The sequence below is a fragment of the Melozone crissalis genome, unplaced genomic scaffold, assembly GCF_028551555.1.
Source record: "Melozone crissalis strain CALT ecotype California unplaced genomic scaffold, PUWL_Pcris_2 ptg000023l_1, whole genome shotgun sequence".
NCBI classification, from domain to species: Eukaryota; Metazoa; Chordata; class Aves; order Passeriformes; family Passerellidae; genus Melozone; species Melozone crissalis.
The window spans coordinates 21,823,861-21,838,451 of NW_026535801.1; the positions used below are offsets into that span (position 1 = coordinate 21,823,861).

At 36.9% G+C, this 14,591-nt stretch overlaps 1 protein-coding gene across 2 annotated transcripts in view; it reads right to left on the bottom strand.

The window, feature by feature from the left end:
* The window catches only part of MYO3B (myosin IIIB), a 188,153-nt gene that overhangs the window by 38,544 nt on the left and 135,018 nt on the right, over positions 1–14,591 (bottom strand). For both annotated transcript variants that reach the window (XM_054277506.1, XM_054277507.1), the window contains 3 exons: positions 11,714–11,834; positions 4,775–4,838; positions 3,753–3,891 (listed from right to left, as the gene is read on the bottom strand). In XM_054277506.1, the coding sequence (XP_054133481.1) occupies positions 3,753–3,891; positions 4,775–4,838; positions 11,714–11,834 (324 nt within the window). The remainder of the gene's footprint in view (positions 1–3,752; positions 3,892–4,774; positions 4,839–11,713; positions 11,835–14,591) is intronic.

Consider the following 14,591-nt stretch of genomic DNA (forward strand, 5'->3'; position numbering starts at 1 on the left):
TATTTTAACATGATCATACCTCTTAGCATTAAAGTTGGATCACTTCTTTAAAACCGGAGTTAAGTCTGAACTTCTAATGAAGTCATCATTATTTTTAATTTCTTGTTTAGGATGATGAACCTGTAAATATCATCTGTGTGATGACAACCACACAGTAACATTTTGGGAATAATGTCTCCAATGCCCACAATGCCCCTACCAAAACTTGTCCACAGTGGGCAAGTTGGGCAGCAGCTTGCCTCCCCATCAAGCACTAACTTGACATATTTAATTATCTGCTTGTCCTTCATCAGTGCAACACCCAGTGACTTCATATATTTCTCCAAACATAGCACAGCTAATTCACCAAATCCCATTTTATGATTGGTTTACCAGAAAGGAAGAGATAAAATTATCAACATTAAAAAAAAAAAACAAAAAAAATTGCAAGAAAAACATTAAAAATGGGTCACTGACTAATGGGACTCCAGCCTGAAACATGCCAAGCCCTAATTTCCACTAGTTTTGAAAATATAAAAGATTAAAGAATCTAAAATCAAAGGCTGTACTGAAATGGACTATTCACTGCCTCAGACTGTGGCTATAGACAACACTGAAGACTATATTTCCAGACCTCGCAGAATCCTGGCAAATTTCTCTACTTTTCACAAAGTTTCAGCATTGCAATGTAGGGTGTAAGGCATAAACTGAACATAAGTCACATTGTTCTCCCACGAGAGAATGTCCACGGCCAGAGGCTCTTTGTGTATTTTCTCACTTGTTCAAAATGTCTGTGCTAAGCAAAAAAAATACGTCATCGTTTGGTCAATGCAGAGATACTATTAGCTTTCCTTTTGCAAACGTATTTCCTTTGCATCTCAGAAAATCTGTCACATTTACCTTTGAAGCAAAGTTACATTGGTAAATTCCCTATGAAGCACTCTTCATTAATAATTTCAAACATCCTCATTTTCTATCTCATCTATGAGAATACCACTACTTGGCCTCTGGAGATTATATTATTTCGATTCCTTCAGTACTATATTGTGACTAGAATAATTAACTTCTGGCTTAATTGTTACTAATGACTGGACTCTCTGCCCAGGCTCTGTGTACACCAGAAACGTTGGAGGGAATTCTCAGCATTTTTACTGGTCTTGCCCCAGTGCTCTGGCAGAGTGCAGGGGAATGTCTGTGCAGGGTAAAGCCAGCCCCTGTGACTCTATAGAACCACAGCACATGCATGCACTAGCTGTGCTTGCGGTTTGGCCATACTGCTCAGTCTTTCTATGACCCAGTGAGAAGGCTTTTGATGTGAAAAAGAGGCTTTTGTCTCTGTATTAATTACAGAGTATAGTCTTTGCATGATTTTTGTGGAAATATCCTTCTCTATTCTTCCTTTGCCAATCTGTTATTAAGAACAGGCAGCCCATGCTATTAGACAGCCAGATAAGATATGAGAGAACAGACCGCTCAATTAATGCAAAAACACGCAAAGTGATATCAACCATTTTGTCCTTTTGTGTTCTGTCTCCTCTTGACTGAACTAGACCTCACCTATGAAGGCCTCAAGACAAATAAGAAGCCTGTCCTTCCTTTTGTGCTTAAGCCTGCAGGCAGTCTTATTCCTTAAGCAAACACCAACACTGCTTCATAACGGGGTCATGGACCAGTGCAGAAACCTGTCACATTCCCTTTCCCACTGGCCTTTGTATTTCAGGTCCAAGCACCACCAAGCTGGCAAACCAGTGCTGTCTGTAAAGTAACTTACAGAGAACTAAAAACCGGTCTCTAACATTGCCAAAAAATCTTTCACTATGAAAAATAACAGTCTTTGCATTGTTTGGACTATGTACTGGGCAGCTTTTTAGTGTAAATAGCAGCTTATGTAGTATCACCCGACACTGTAAAGCTCACATATTTTTATACATGCTTTCTTGTTCCAAAGAGATATTTCCTATTTCACTTGGTTTTCACAGTAGGTGTAGGAATACTACCTGCTTAAAAGTGTACTTCATACACTACAGCAGAATACAGACTGAGCACCAGGTGAAAGCATCTGCATCTCTGAATGCAAGCCGTGCTTTTAAAAGCACCCAAAGAAGTTATTATTCCTCACCAGGTTTACTTCTTAATAGTTACTCATTGAAGTGTGATTTATATGATCATCTATCTGCATATTTTCATGCTTATCTAGGAAACTCCTTACTTCTCTGCATTTGCATGCTAATTCATTTAAATATAGATATCTCTTCAATAGTTCAGATCAATGTTGCGTTTATCTCCTGTTCAAATTTTATTCTTCTATCATTTCACATTTTTGAAGACACTCTAAATTACTGAGTAAGGGTTTTGAATTATGTTTGCTAAGGGTGTAATTCTGCCAGTTTTACTCTAATTGTTTTGCCTCAGACACAAGGTCTTAGATTTCAAGGAGACCAGTTGCAAGGTAACATACAATATGCAGTGAGAGTAAAGATGATGGATTTGGGCCCTGACTGCTTCCCTCAAGAGGATTTGCTGCAATGAAGATATTTCTGCTTGACAGGTTTATTATTTAACATGCAATAATTTAAGATAGCAATGCAAACTTCCCCTGCAGTTCCAAACTATGGATTCAAAACCAATATGGACTGAAATGCATGAGGAGGGAAGAATGGATTTCTCAATCTGCTCTGTTTAAATACTATTCACTTTTTAGCATGGAAAGCACATTATACCTGTTTAAAAAGAGAAAACCATTGAATTAACAGAACAAGTTGCCTATAAATGCCTATCTTACCTTTACATTGAAAAGGTAAAACATTGAAAATTAAACATTGAACATTGAAATTAAACATTGAAAATTGTTTTACTGAACTCTGTAAAATTTAAACACATAAATTGCAGGATTAGAGTTTAATTATGCAGATAAATATTTGTAGATTTAGGAGATGAAAGGTGTCCCATTAAATAAATAAACAAACAGTAATGTTAATTAATAGCATGACATTATTAACAACTAATTTTCAGTACTAATCTAGAAATTAATTTACTATCATATACATTTTGGCTCTGGTTACAGATATCACATTATCAACCTACTTCATCTTAAACTGTGAGAGTTATTCTACAGTCTAGTAATAAAGTCTGCATTCATGGATTTACAAAGATAGGATGATTACAAAACCCATGATAAGAGAAAAGTATTCTGATAAGTAATGATTTCCTAGAATATCTAAAGATAAACCATGTAAAATTAAAAAAATGTCAAAATATTTAAGTTTTGAAACTCTTGCTGAACATGGCAAAAGTAACATAACAGCAAATAAAAATTAAAAAAATTGCACTGCAATGACTGTAGAAGTATTGCCGATGTTCCTGTGCTGCTGACTGAATCTCTGTGTGTGAACGAACCAGTCGTCTTTCATTCTGCCCAACAGCAGAGATTTCATTTCTGTCTTTGACTTCTGAGGTTGGAAGGCAAAGGAAAGTTGAAGCTCTTGAAGGTAGATTTGATTTCATTAAAAGGGTATTTTGAGATCAGTAATGACATTTTTAACAGAAAGTGTATTTTAAAAATCATTTTACTTTTGCCTCTGTAATACAGAGACTTAAGGGCTTTTTCATATTTCGAGAGTGAAAGTGTAGAGAAGAAAGTTTTTCTACTGTGTTTCTGCCTTTCAATGAATTGTTAAATGATCTCATCAATATATAAAGCAAGTTACATGCTGGCAACTTGTGGCTTATAAGCAGTAAACAAAATATCTCTGCTACTTTTATATATTTCTTACCTCCTTTTTTACAGGATGTCAAGAGACTTGACAACTGATGGTCTGCAACTGTCTGGGATTGGCTAATTGATTGCGAATCATTCGTTTCAAATGAATGCTTTAGAATAAATGGAGAAGCAGAAATCTCATCCAAATTATTCTGGAATAAAGAATGCTGGTTTAGGCACATAAGAAATGTATTGATTCCACTTGCTTATGATAACTTATAGCTGTGATCTCATAGAGAGCAACTTGTTATTTTCCAAGACTCTCTGAAGCATCTAATGCTAGATTTAAGTTACACAAGATTCTTGTGGCTTTCAGCAACACTGACTTAGCACCCGTGTCACAAACATTTGTTTACGTTTTTCCATTTAACTTATTTATCCCCTTTCCTCATGCAGTTAAATCATAGCATGCACTGTATGCTGATTTCCTCTCGTAGTTAATTTGTATCTTTAGAAAAAGCTATAGGAAGGTATTAATCTGCTTAACATTTCTAAGTATATCATCCAAGGGATTTTGTTTTTTTAATCTTACATATGCTCAGCAGAGTTACTGGCAAAAACTGTACATTTTCTCCATTTCATCCTTTCAACATCAAATGGTAAGCAGCAAAAATTGGATCAGACTTCAAAGACTATGCTGTGCTCCAAGTCACAGAGCGACTCCTCCATTTCACATATTGAATTCGAGCAGGATATCAAAGTGCTACCAAAGAACCTCAGGTCCTTACTAAAAAAGAGTCTCTAACATCTGTAGAAAGTGAAGTGCACAGACAAATCACCTCAGGGAGCAGCTAGCATTTATTCTCAGCAGCAAATTTCCAGCCTTTTGATTCTCTTATTCACTGTACCTCCCTGTCTCTCTACAGAACTAAAGTTCTTAGCAAGCAGGCTTTTGTCTCAAAGACTTCAAAACATCACTAACGGTTTCATGTTCAGATGGCTATGCCAAGCAGACATGAACACATTGCAGAACTGTGGACTCAGGAATTTGAAGTTATAATGGGATGTTGTTTTAGAATATAAACTTAGTAGTACCTTTTCAGTTTGTTTGTCAAGAAAATCAGGCACCATGGGAGACGACTGGTTACTGGTTTGCTGCCTAAAAGCGAAGAAAAAGAAAAAATTTAGTTTAAATATTGTAATTTCTTCACTCTTATAAAAGATTTACTGGCATACACACTTTTTTTGTTGACTTTCCCTCTTCTCCCTCCCCCAATTTCTAAATGTGCACATACAACCCATTCAGAAAAAAAAAAAACAAACAAACCAGTTCCATTTCCTCTCATAAGAAAGTGCATACTATTAAACACAGCAACAGGTTATGAGCAATGAATTTGTCATTAAAAATTTGTGTGTCTGTGCAGATGTGTAAAATGAGTTTACAAGAATTTAATGAAATTGAAGTAATGTATTAATTTGCTAAGATTTTATATTAAATATTTTTTTCCAGGGCTGTGAAAAGCTATTTTCACACAATTCAAACTTAGACACTCGAAATCTGATGGATGAGCAAGAAGCGAAACACATGTGCTCTCCTAAAGCCACGTGGGTTAGAGCAAGAAGTAAGATGTCTTAGATTCTTTGGCTATATCTGTTACTATTTTACCATCACATTATGTCGCCATAAAAACATTAAAGGCCAACTCCTACTTCATTAATGCTGATTAAAGTAACATAAAAACCTTCTGCAGGCCATGATCCTCATTGTCAGGCCTTTGAAGTCAATGGATTTCTTCAACAGTAAAGTCCACCCAGACAGAACTTGTTTCAGAATCTCCAGCTATGCAATACCAAAGAAATTGCTACCAATTTCATTCAGTAGATTAAAAAATTTGAGGCTCATAGAAATTATTTGGTATGCTCATGGTCCTCAAACTGGGATTCAAACAAAGACTTTTTCATTGTCAAAACTGAATGAAGTTCATAAACATGGTACACATTCATCTTTCTGTAATGTTTCAATTTCATGAGGGAACTTTGGACTTGCATATCAGATAAGGGGAATTTAAGTCCACCTTTATTCTTTGACACAAAGAAAGAGAAGAAAAACATTTGCCCCAAAAATGTAAATTGAATTTGAACTTGTGTTTTCCTTGGAGGAAAGGAAGAGATCCATTTTAGAAATGCATTATCATTTAGTACTGGCACACTTCTTAAAGTAAAAAGTAAAACATATGTCTAGGACTGTATTTTACACTGCATTTGTGCATATACTATATTATCTGTAAAGTTCTTTATTACTATTTATCTTGTATATATATTATTTAGATAACAATTTATTTAGTGTCACTGGTTAGATAACCTGCCACTTTTCCCCAAAATTTCCTCAAGCATTTTTGAGATGGTGCACTCCCATTTTCCCCAGTATTTCTGAAAATAAATAAAATACAAGGTAAAAATTATTAATAATCCTCAAATATCACTGTGGTGGATGTCAAAATCAACATTTGCTGTCAGATTAGTATGTTGCAAATGGCCTGCAATGCCAAAACCAGACTGAATCATCATATAAATTTAAATATTCAGATTTTGGAGTGGTTTGGATCTGGATCTAAATAAGCAGCATGAAAACAATCTTTGTCTTCTACTAAAAAAAACACAACCTTGCACAGCTAGGACCTTATATAATTGTTAAAGCACAAAGACAAAAATCAGCAACTTCCCTTCTGTAAAGCTTAAGTTAGCAAAAATCACCCTCTGGAATTTGGAAGCCCCTAAACCCCAACTCTCTGTCCGAATCCCAGTGATGCATTGTTTCTGATTAAAACAATCCTAAATTGGGTTGTATTTGCTGCAATGGAGCCCAACCTTCCACAGAATTAATGTTGCTACCAGAAGTATGCACTTGAGTACTAGCTGTTACTCAGGAGCTTCTCATTGCATTTTTCTTCCCTTGTCCTGACAAGATGGGGAATGGCAGAACAGCTTGGTGGACACCTGGCAGCCAGCCAAGGTCAGCCCACCACAACATCAAACTGGCAGGGAATACTTCTGAAAACGTGGAATCAGCTGCAGATCCGGGTTCACGGGCCTGGTTTCAGTCAGGCAACTCAACAATCTGCTGCTGACTGTTCAGCTACTGAGCTGTAATACGCCTCAGTCTTCACATACAGGCTGGCTATAAATCACTCCACTAGCAAGAAACATTGGAAAAAGAAAGAAACATTGATTCTTAAGGTCTGTCTACACATCTGTATAGTGTATAGACTCACTATCCTTAGCACTGAAAGCAGTTGAACCATAGCAACATAAATCTAGTAATGGAGATTAACTTATGTTGGAGAAAAAATACCTCGTTTTGGAGTTACTCTGGCCATTACCAGTATTAGTAATGGCCCTTTCACTTTCATTATTTAAATGCTTTGGAAAATGTTAGAAACACTACTGGGTATTCTACTAGAAACAATACAGTTCATTTTGCAAAAGCAATATTTTATGGAATAGAAAAAATTCAATCCTTCCAGCATGGGTAGATGAAAAATTCCAAAGGGGTGGGAACGAGCAAAAAACTAAATGACACTAGAAAATTGTGCCCAAATTCCCATCTACACCTTTGAAAATCCTGAGTAACTAAACTTAGGAACAGTAATTAGAAGCTCACATGACATCAGAATCAGGCCCATGGATTCTTCTGCATGCCACAAGGATTGCAGACTTCCTATTTTCAGCACAAGCAATAATCTCAATGTTTGCTATGATTAAAAATAGGAAGTGAAGCTATTAAAGGAAACCAGAATGTCTTTATACCAGCTTTTCTTGTGGAAAGAAATGAAAATTAATATTCAAAAGATGCCTTATAAAAGAAATTGTGATCTTGATGAAAACGGAAATCATCCAAGGAGAAAGTATGGGAAAGGTGTAAGGGAATAAATTACCAAGACCCAATGCCATTCTTCTGAAGATTCTGAAAAAAAAAAGTTTAAAATGTAGAGATGTGACCCTTTAAATCAGCTCTCCATGAAGAATAGAAGCACATCAACATAGTGATTATTTTTCTTTTTGTTTTAATCAAAAGAATTCTTGGAAAGTTTTGTTGTTGACTGACAGAGCAAACCTCACTTTAGTGAGATGAAGGCTGCAGATCAAGTCAAAGGAACCACAGCAAAGACAGAGGAGCTTTTGTAGGAAACAGGAGAATTCACATGAAACCAGTTTGTAAATGAATTTGTGCTCATGTGACTGAAATCATGCTTAATCTCTCAGTGATACACAGGATACTGTGATTATGTGCTAATCCACCAGTGCCCATGCAGGTAAATCCACATTTTGTGCTATTTCAATGGGCCTCCAGCTGTAGCAAACCATTGAGAAATGAACCTCACTCATTCTTCAGGCACAGCAACAATGACACTGCAAGTAAAGCAGACATGTGGAGAATTCCTCTAGATCCATTTCTATACTTACTTCCCATACTGATGCAGCAACAGCTGGTGGCACTACGATGCCATAAAAGCTGGCTTGCAATGCCAAACCCACTGGCTCAGAAATGTTACAGTTCAAGAAATCACTATGTGTTTGCAAATCATAAAAAAATTTTGACAAATCATCTAAGTCACACCCATTTTCAGAGAAAAATCAGCTACATCTATTTTTTTCCCCCATATATTTGCTTAACTTGATTTTAAAAACCGGCAGTGGTGGAGCTGCCGAAACTCTCCAAGGTAACCTACACAGGGTTTAACTCAACTTACCATTAGTAAGCATTTCTTGATGTCTAACCTAACATTCTTGTGCTGCAATGCAAGCCCATTATTTCTCTCTTGATTCTCAACAGAGAACAGTTTGTTTTCACATCAGCCTTTCATGACAGGAGAAATGATACCATATGACCCTTAGTTTTTCATCTTTTTTAGACATCTTCCTTTACCATGGTTTACAGAGATATGTGATCATTTTTGCTGCCAAAGGACTTGCTAATTTTCTTCAAGGGCAGTCTCTAATATACTACCTTAACCAAGTCTTGGCAGTGATGATAAAATGTTATGATGCACACGTGAGTTGATGTACCCTCACTGCTAGTAAATCTTCCAATGTAAACTTTTGCACTATTGACTTTCATATTGCAGTTCATTACATTTCATGTAACTGCTTCTAATTTCAATCTTACCTTCTCAAACCCTTGTACCACCACTCACTTAGCACTGATACTAATTTACTAATCAGATTCTGCTTCATCAGTCAAGCCATTAGAGAGCAGAAATAGACCCATTTCCAGAACTTGACTTTCACACACATACCTCCTGTAGAAAAATGCTGATAATTATTCTTTGTCTATAATTTTTTAAACATCTAAGTTGGTGTGCCTGTGTAGCTTTGTACAGACTATTATACAATCTTGGTTCTGTAAGGCTCATGTGAATGTCATCACTAAAAATAATGGTTTTGAGAACCTAAGCTGACTAAAGCCTGGACATGACACAAAATAGGCAAAAAGAGAAAGATACAAGAGAAAAAATCACAATGAACTCAGTTCAAGAGTGTGAACTGGTGTTGATGTTCAGTATCTTCTACTCTTAACACACAGAGCTCCAAAGGAAACCAAGGAGCAAGGGATACAAGACCCAACTGATAAGAAAGTCACTATGTGGAAAGAGTGCCTTCTACACAACACAGCATGATGGCACATGTGCACATGTAACTAACTTATATTGTGATGTTTAGCAGCCATTGAGCTATAGTACAGTGAGCTAGGAAAAAAAATTAACAATATAGTAAGTGTTTCCCAGGGGAAGTATCAAATCAGTATTACTTAAAACAATTTTCATTTGGGAAGGAAATGGAAAAGATGATCATGGTGGAACACGAAGGTTACAGATACTTTGATGGGGTTCTAAAGGGATTTGAAGATATTTAAGAATGACAGCTCTGTCTGAACAAGAAGATGAACAAGGTAGCACAGATTAAGGTCCTTAGTCACTGAACTGTAGATTATCCTGCTAAGCAAGAAAATTTATGAAAAATATATTCACTAAAGATATGTCAATCTAACAAGTTCAAATCACATGACGTTTTAGAAAATTACTTCTCACTTCTCCATAAATTATTCCTAATTAGCTCAAAAGATCCCTAATACTAACTTGAAATTTTAGCTATGCCATTGCAAAATACAGCATTTTTTATTTCTGCAATGATCAATTGCAAAATGGGGGCAGACATTAAATAAGGTTGGTGTCTGTGCTCTCTTTGTGAAACAGGAGATCCCATCACACTCCTCCCTTTTCTGCTACCTATTCAGCTCTATACAGAATGGTAAATCAGCTATTCAGCTGTTGTAAAAATGGCCCAGAAAGGCTTCTACTTTCCTCATTTGAGCCATGTTTTACTCATGTCTTGATCATGTTTGAGTATAAAATAACTGCCCCTTTCAAGGTTTGATTGTGATTCAGTTCCTTGATGACATGCAGGCCTCTCAGTGGCTGATGATGTCAGGAAAAGGCTTGGCAAGTGTTTCATACATGCATGGTTTTTGGGAATAATTAAAACTTAGCGTCAGCTTCCCAGGTACACAATTATTCCCAGGATCCTGTTTCAGCAGGAGTCACAGGCACTTCCACAGATTTGTGAAACTGATGGAAAAACATTTTTTTAATGAGACAAAGCCACTTCCCTGCTAACATTTACATTATCTATTTCTACTCCAATCAGAGGTATTTGCCAACTCTCAATGCATCCTTAGTGGTATCAGCTTTGCAATTAACTTGATAACCAAGTCAAGCATATACATGCATGAAACATTTTAACATGTAATACTAAATGAACAATTGTGTGCATTTAATTAGAAAGCCATGTCATTTATTAGCTTCAGTTTGCTTATGTCCTGCATTCACTGACTGAAGAGCATGAACTAGGTGTAGAGATTCAATTTCTTCTTCTGAATTAATTTTTTTTAAGTATTCATTTCTTCTAAACACTTTTAAATTCATGACTTAGTAAAACTGAGTGCTTTACATATAACACTATAACTCAACTTTTACACAGATCTTTAAAAGAGCACCAGGCTGTTGCTCTTTTAATCTCTCTTTAATTAAGAACTGCCAGCAGTAATGGCACTTTCCCAACTCCAGGCAAAAGATATTTATCTATCTGACTGTAAACTGCAACCAGGACTGGGTGCAAGACCTGAATTGCCAATCTATTTTACATGGACATTTTCAGGTCAGATATCTAAATGCATTTAGACACTGATTTCAGTGTCAGTTTGGTGGCTAAACGTCTTAATGTATATATGGACTGTGTATATAGGGAAGTTAACAAAACTCAATGCTATGAGCATACGTGGAAAAAGAAATAACTGTTAACTTCTCCAGAATGGCTTCAGCAGGAGAGATCTCATAACCCTCAGTCACTGAAACTAATGAAAGGGATTAGTCCTGCAAACCCAGCCACCCGCCCTAGAACACTGCTGGTGACTCAAACGTAACAGATCCCTTTTGCCTCTCATAACTAAGGAAGTGTCACAGGAAGATTTGTCTGGAGTGACCCCATTGCTTTAAGTGGTAAAATACCTCTTCTCTTCAAGAAATAGAGCACCAGCATGGTTTACAGCACTCCTAGGCTTTCTGTCAGTGACAGAAAGCGTCCATCTGCTCTTGACAGCTCTTTTCCCTGTCTCATTGCTGGTCTGCAAGGAGCTTTTTGGGCACAGAAGGGTAACTTTCTTCTCTTGGACATTTAATAACATGCACTGCAGCGAATGATGAAATGCTGAGCACTTGCAATTCTGTCTGCAATCTGCAGTATTCTAGGTACTTACAAGAAGTGCAATCCAGAGCAAACAGCACATTTCCACTAACTGGGAGATCACTGAGATGACTAAGCTGGAGGGAGAACTTGCTAACCTACACGTGGTCACCCTCAGAATATGGCAGATTTATAAGAGCTGGCTGAATCATGATGACAAATCTGCTCCTTTCAGATCTTATTGCGTGGGAAATCACTTTTGTTAAAGAACAGATAGTAAAGGATTCAACTTACCAGTCTTCTTCACAACCAAAATCAGAAGTAGAGCAGCTGCTTGTAAGCTGAGGATCTGCTACACACTCAGCGCTGGTTTTCAATCTTGCATAGTTTTTACGAACAATATATCCCCTAAAAGCTAAAAAACATTGAATCAGGAAGATTATGCAGAAACTGAAACTGGCTCTGCAGTGCAGACCTGAAAGTCCCCAGCTTTTACTGAATTTGTGTACAGGAACACTTAGCAGCCCACAGGAGTGACCCCAATGTTTGCAATGTTACCAACACCCGGACATTCTACAGGGCCTTACACTCTCACTGTTGACCACTTGGCCCAGTCCAGGCAAGGAAAACAGGCCTCAAAAAAAGAATGCATCTAATTTAAACATTAATCCAACTCAGAATGTATTAAAATAAAATCACTCCCAAAACAACTATTTTAATCACAACTTCCCTTTGATTTAGTCACAATTTTACAAAACCAGAAGCTTAGCTTTCTTGTATTGTGGGACAATGGAGTGCAGAGCCAGGGACAGATATATTCAGTTAGTCTTCTCCTATTTTTTAAATTAACTGTAACCATGATAAAACGTTTAAAATTCCTCTCATAAATTCAGGGAAAAAAATTTATAGACATTACAATTTATACCATTCCTAAAAAAAGAAAAAAAATCATAGCGGAATGATATGGTAAATAAAATGACAATTAATGACATTTTGAGGATAGCTACATCCTTTATTTCCATAGATTGTCTCTGGATTTGGGTACCTGAATACCATAATTATTTCTATAGTTCTATCTTGCATTCTTTACACCTGTGAACAGTAATAAAGCTCCAGCACAAACCAAAGATAGTGATGCATACTGCACTTAGGACAAAGGACTAAACAGGCGGCAATATAAACTCACAAAATTTAAGATTTGATTTTGTAGGATTTATTTCAAGCATTATTTTAAATAGAAATACCTAAGGGGAGAAAGGACTTAATAATGAAAAAGTAACTACAGTATCAGTGCCATTGTTTCAGCGTACAACAAGCTGAATAAGGCTGAGGGCTGTGAGAGAAAGGAGCTGTGTCCAGCTTAGTCCAGCAGGACTGCAGTTTTAACATTGAGACAGTATGTAAAAGAATAGTGGAACTAAGCTGAGGAGATAGGATTTTTTTGAAAATGTTTCCTGTCCAGGACAAGCTTTTATACACACTAAATGCACACAAACCAGAGTAATTCTGAAGATTAAATACCCAAAGAAGAAGAGCAGCCCTCCCATTGGGGTCCAGGGTTACATATTAAAGGCACAGACAGGCACAGAAATGAGGTCTAAGGCAACCTCATGTAGGATCAGGATCAACACTGTAGATTGCTGAAGGAAATCAGGATGTAGGACAAATACTGAATAAACTGAGGAACGGAGAAACTGATCAGAAGATTAACAAGATTTCTCTGTATCTCACACTTCTGATTTTCTTATGAAAGCACTGAGGTTTCTGGGATAAGAAGCAACAAAAGTTGCCTTTTAATGAGAGGTTATGAAAATAAACAACCATTCACTTTACAGAAGTCATGACAGAAGTTTGACCTGCTGAGGTGCTGAACCAAATACAGAGCTCAGGTATCCTGAGGCTTGAGGAACTTTCCACCCTCGATACTCCCAACTAAGAAAGCCTCCTATCTGACAGAGATGAGGCAGGTTCTCACTTGTCCCATGTGGTCAGGCTTCCAATCCTTAACTATCCCCTACTGACCAGCCAAGATCCCACTCTGCTCTCAGCAGCAGAGACAGCTGGCCAGCAGCCACCTCTCTGCAGCTGAAACATGCTGAGTGTCAATCACTCGATGAACTACTATAAAGAAGCACTGAAACAAATGAACTGATAAGATAATCTTCACTTTCATCCTTTGTAGTTTCTCACTTTTTAGTACTTCTTTGCATGTGTGTCGACAAAATCAACCCCGATACTTCCTATGATTTTATATTTAAATACTGTTTTTCTTTTTATCAGAGATTCTTACTAATGTCCATATAATCATTTTGGTCTTTGCCCCATCCACTGTGTAAAAATCTGCTATATCTGACTTAATAAACACAGTTTTTGCCCTATCTTCTGTTTTCATAGGTATTTTCAAAATCAACTCCTCTTCCCACAAGATGGTTTCTAACTTTCTTCCAAATTACCTTGAATTTGAAAGGTAAATAGCTCTATTCTTCCTACTTTTGACTCCTGGAACAACTGAAGTACAGGGTAAACAAACTTCTTTAAGACTCTCAAAAGCTTCATCAGGCACAAGTAGGACTGCATCTTTTCAACATTTATTAACAGGCTCTATAATGCTTCAAAAGAAATACATATGCAGAGAATTCTACTGGGGGAGTCTAAGAGGCTGGGAAGCTGCTCCATCACAGCAATTTGCATTACTGACTGGTGCTGGTTTTGACACTAAGCACTTGGCTCAAAGAGTGTGAAATTAGCAGACTCATGTTGCTACTGCTCCATGAACAATCACTGCATCATTGAAGAAGAATGATTACCAGCTGTCACCTCATTTTCACCTCATTCAGTCTATATTCCAAACTTTCCAAACAGCAACAGTAGCTTTAACCCTGATCTTTACATAGCCAAAGACGACAGGAGCTGACAAGCAACATAGGAACTGAACTTAATTTTAACACTTCTATTAGTAACTTGGTGTTAAATGCTTTATGTGCCACAAATGAGGACATGAATTTTTACTTCTTGTACTGATCATTTTTCACACAAAAAGAGTTTTCTGTCAGTTTCAGCACCTAGCAAACCAAGAATCTATTTACTTCAGGGAGTCTGAGATGTGGCATCTTGCAGTTACAAACTTTTAAGGTCTAAATACCAAGGCAATATACACTACATACAATAATGC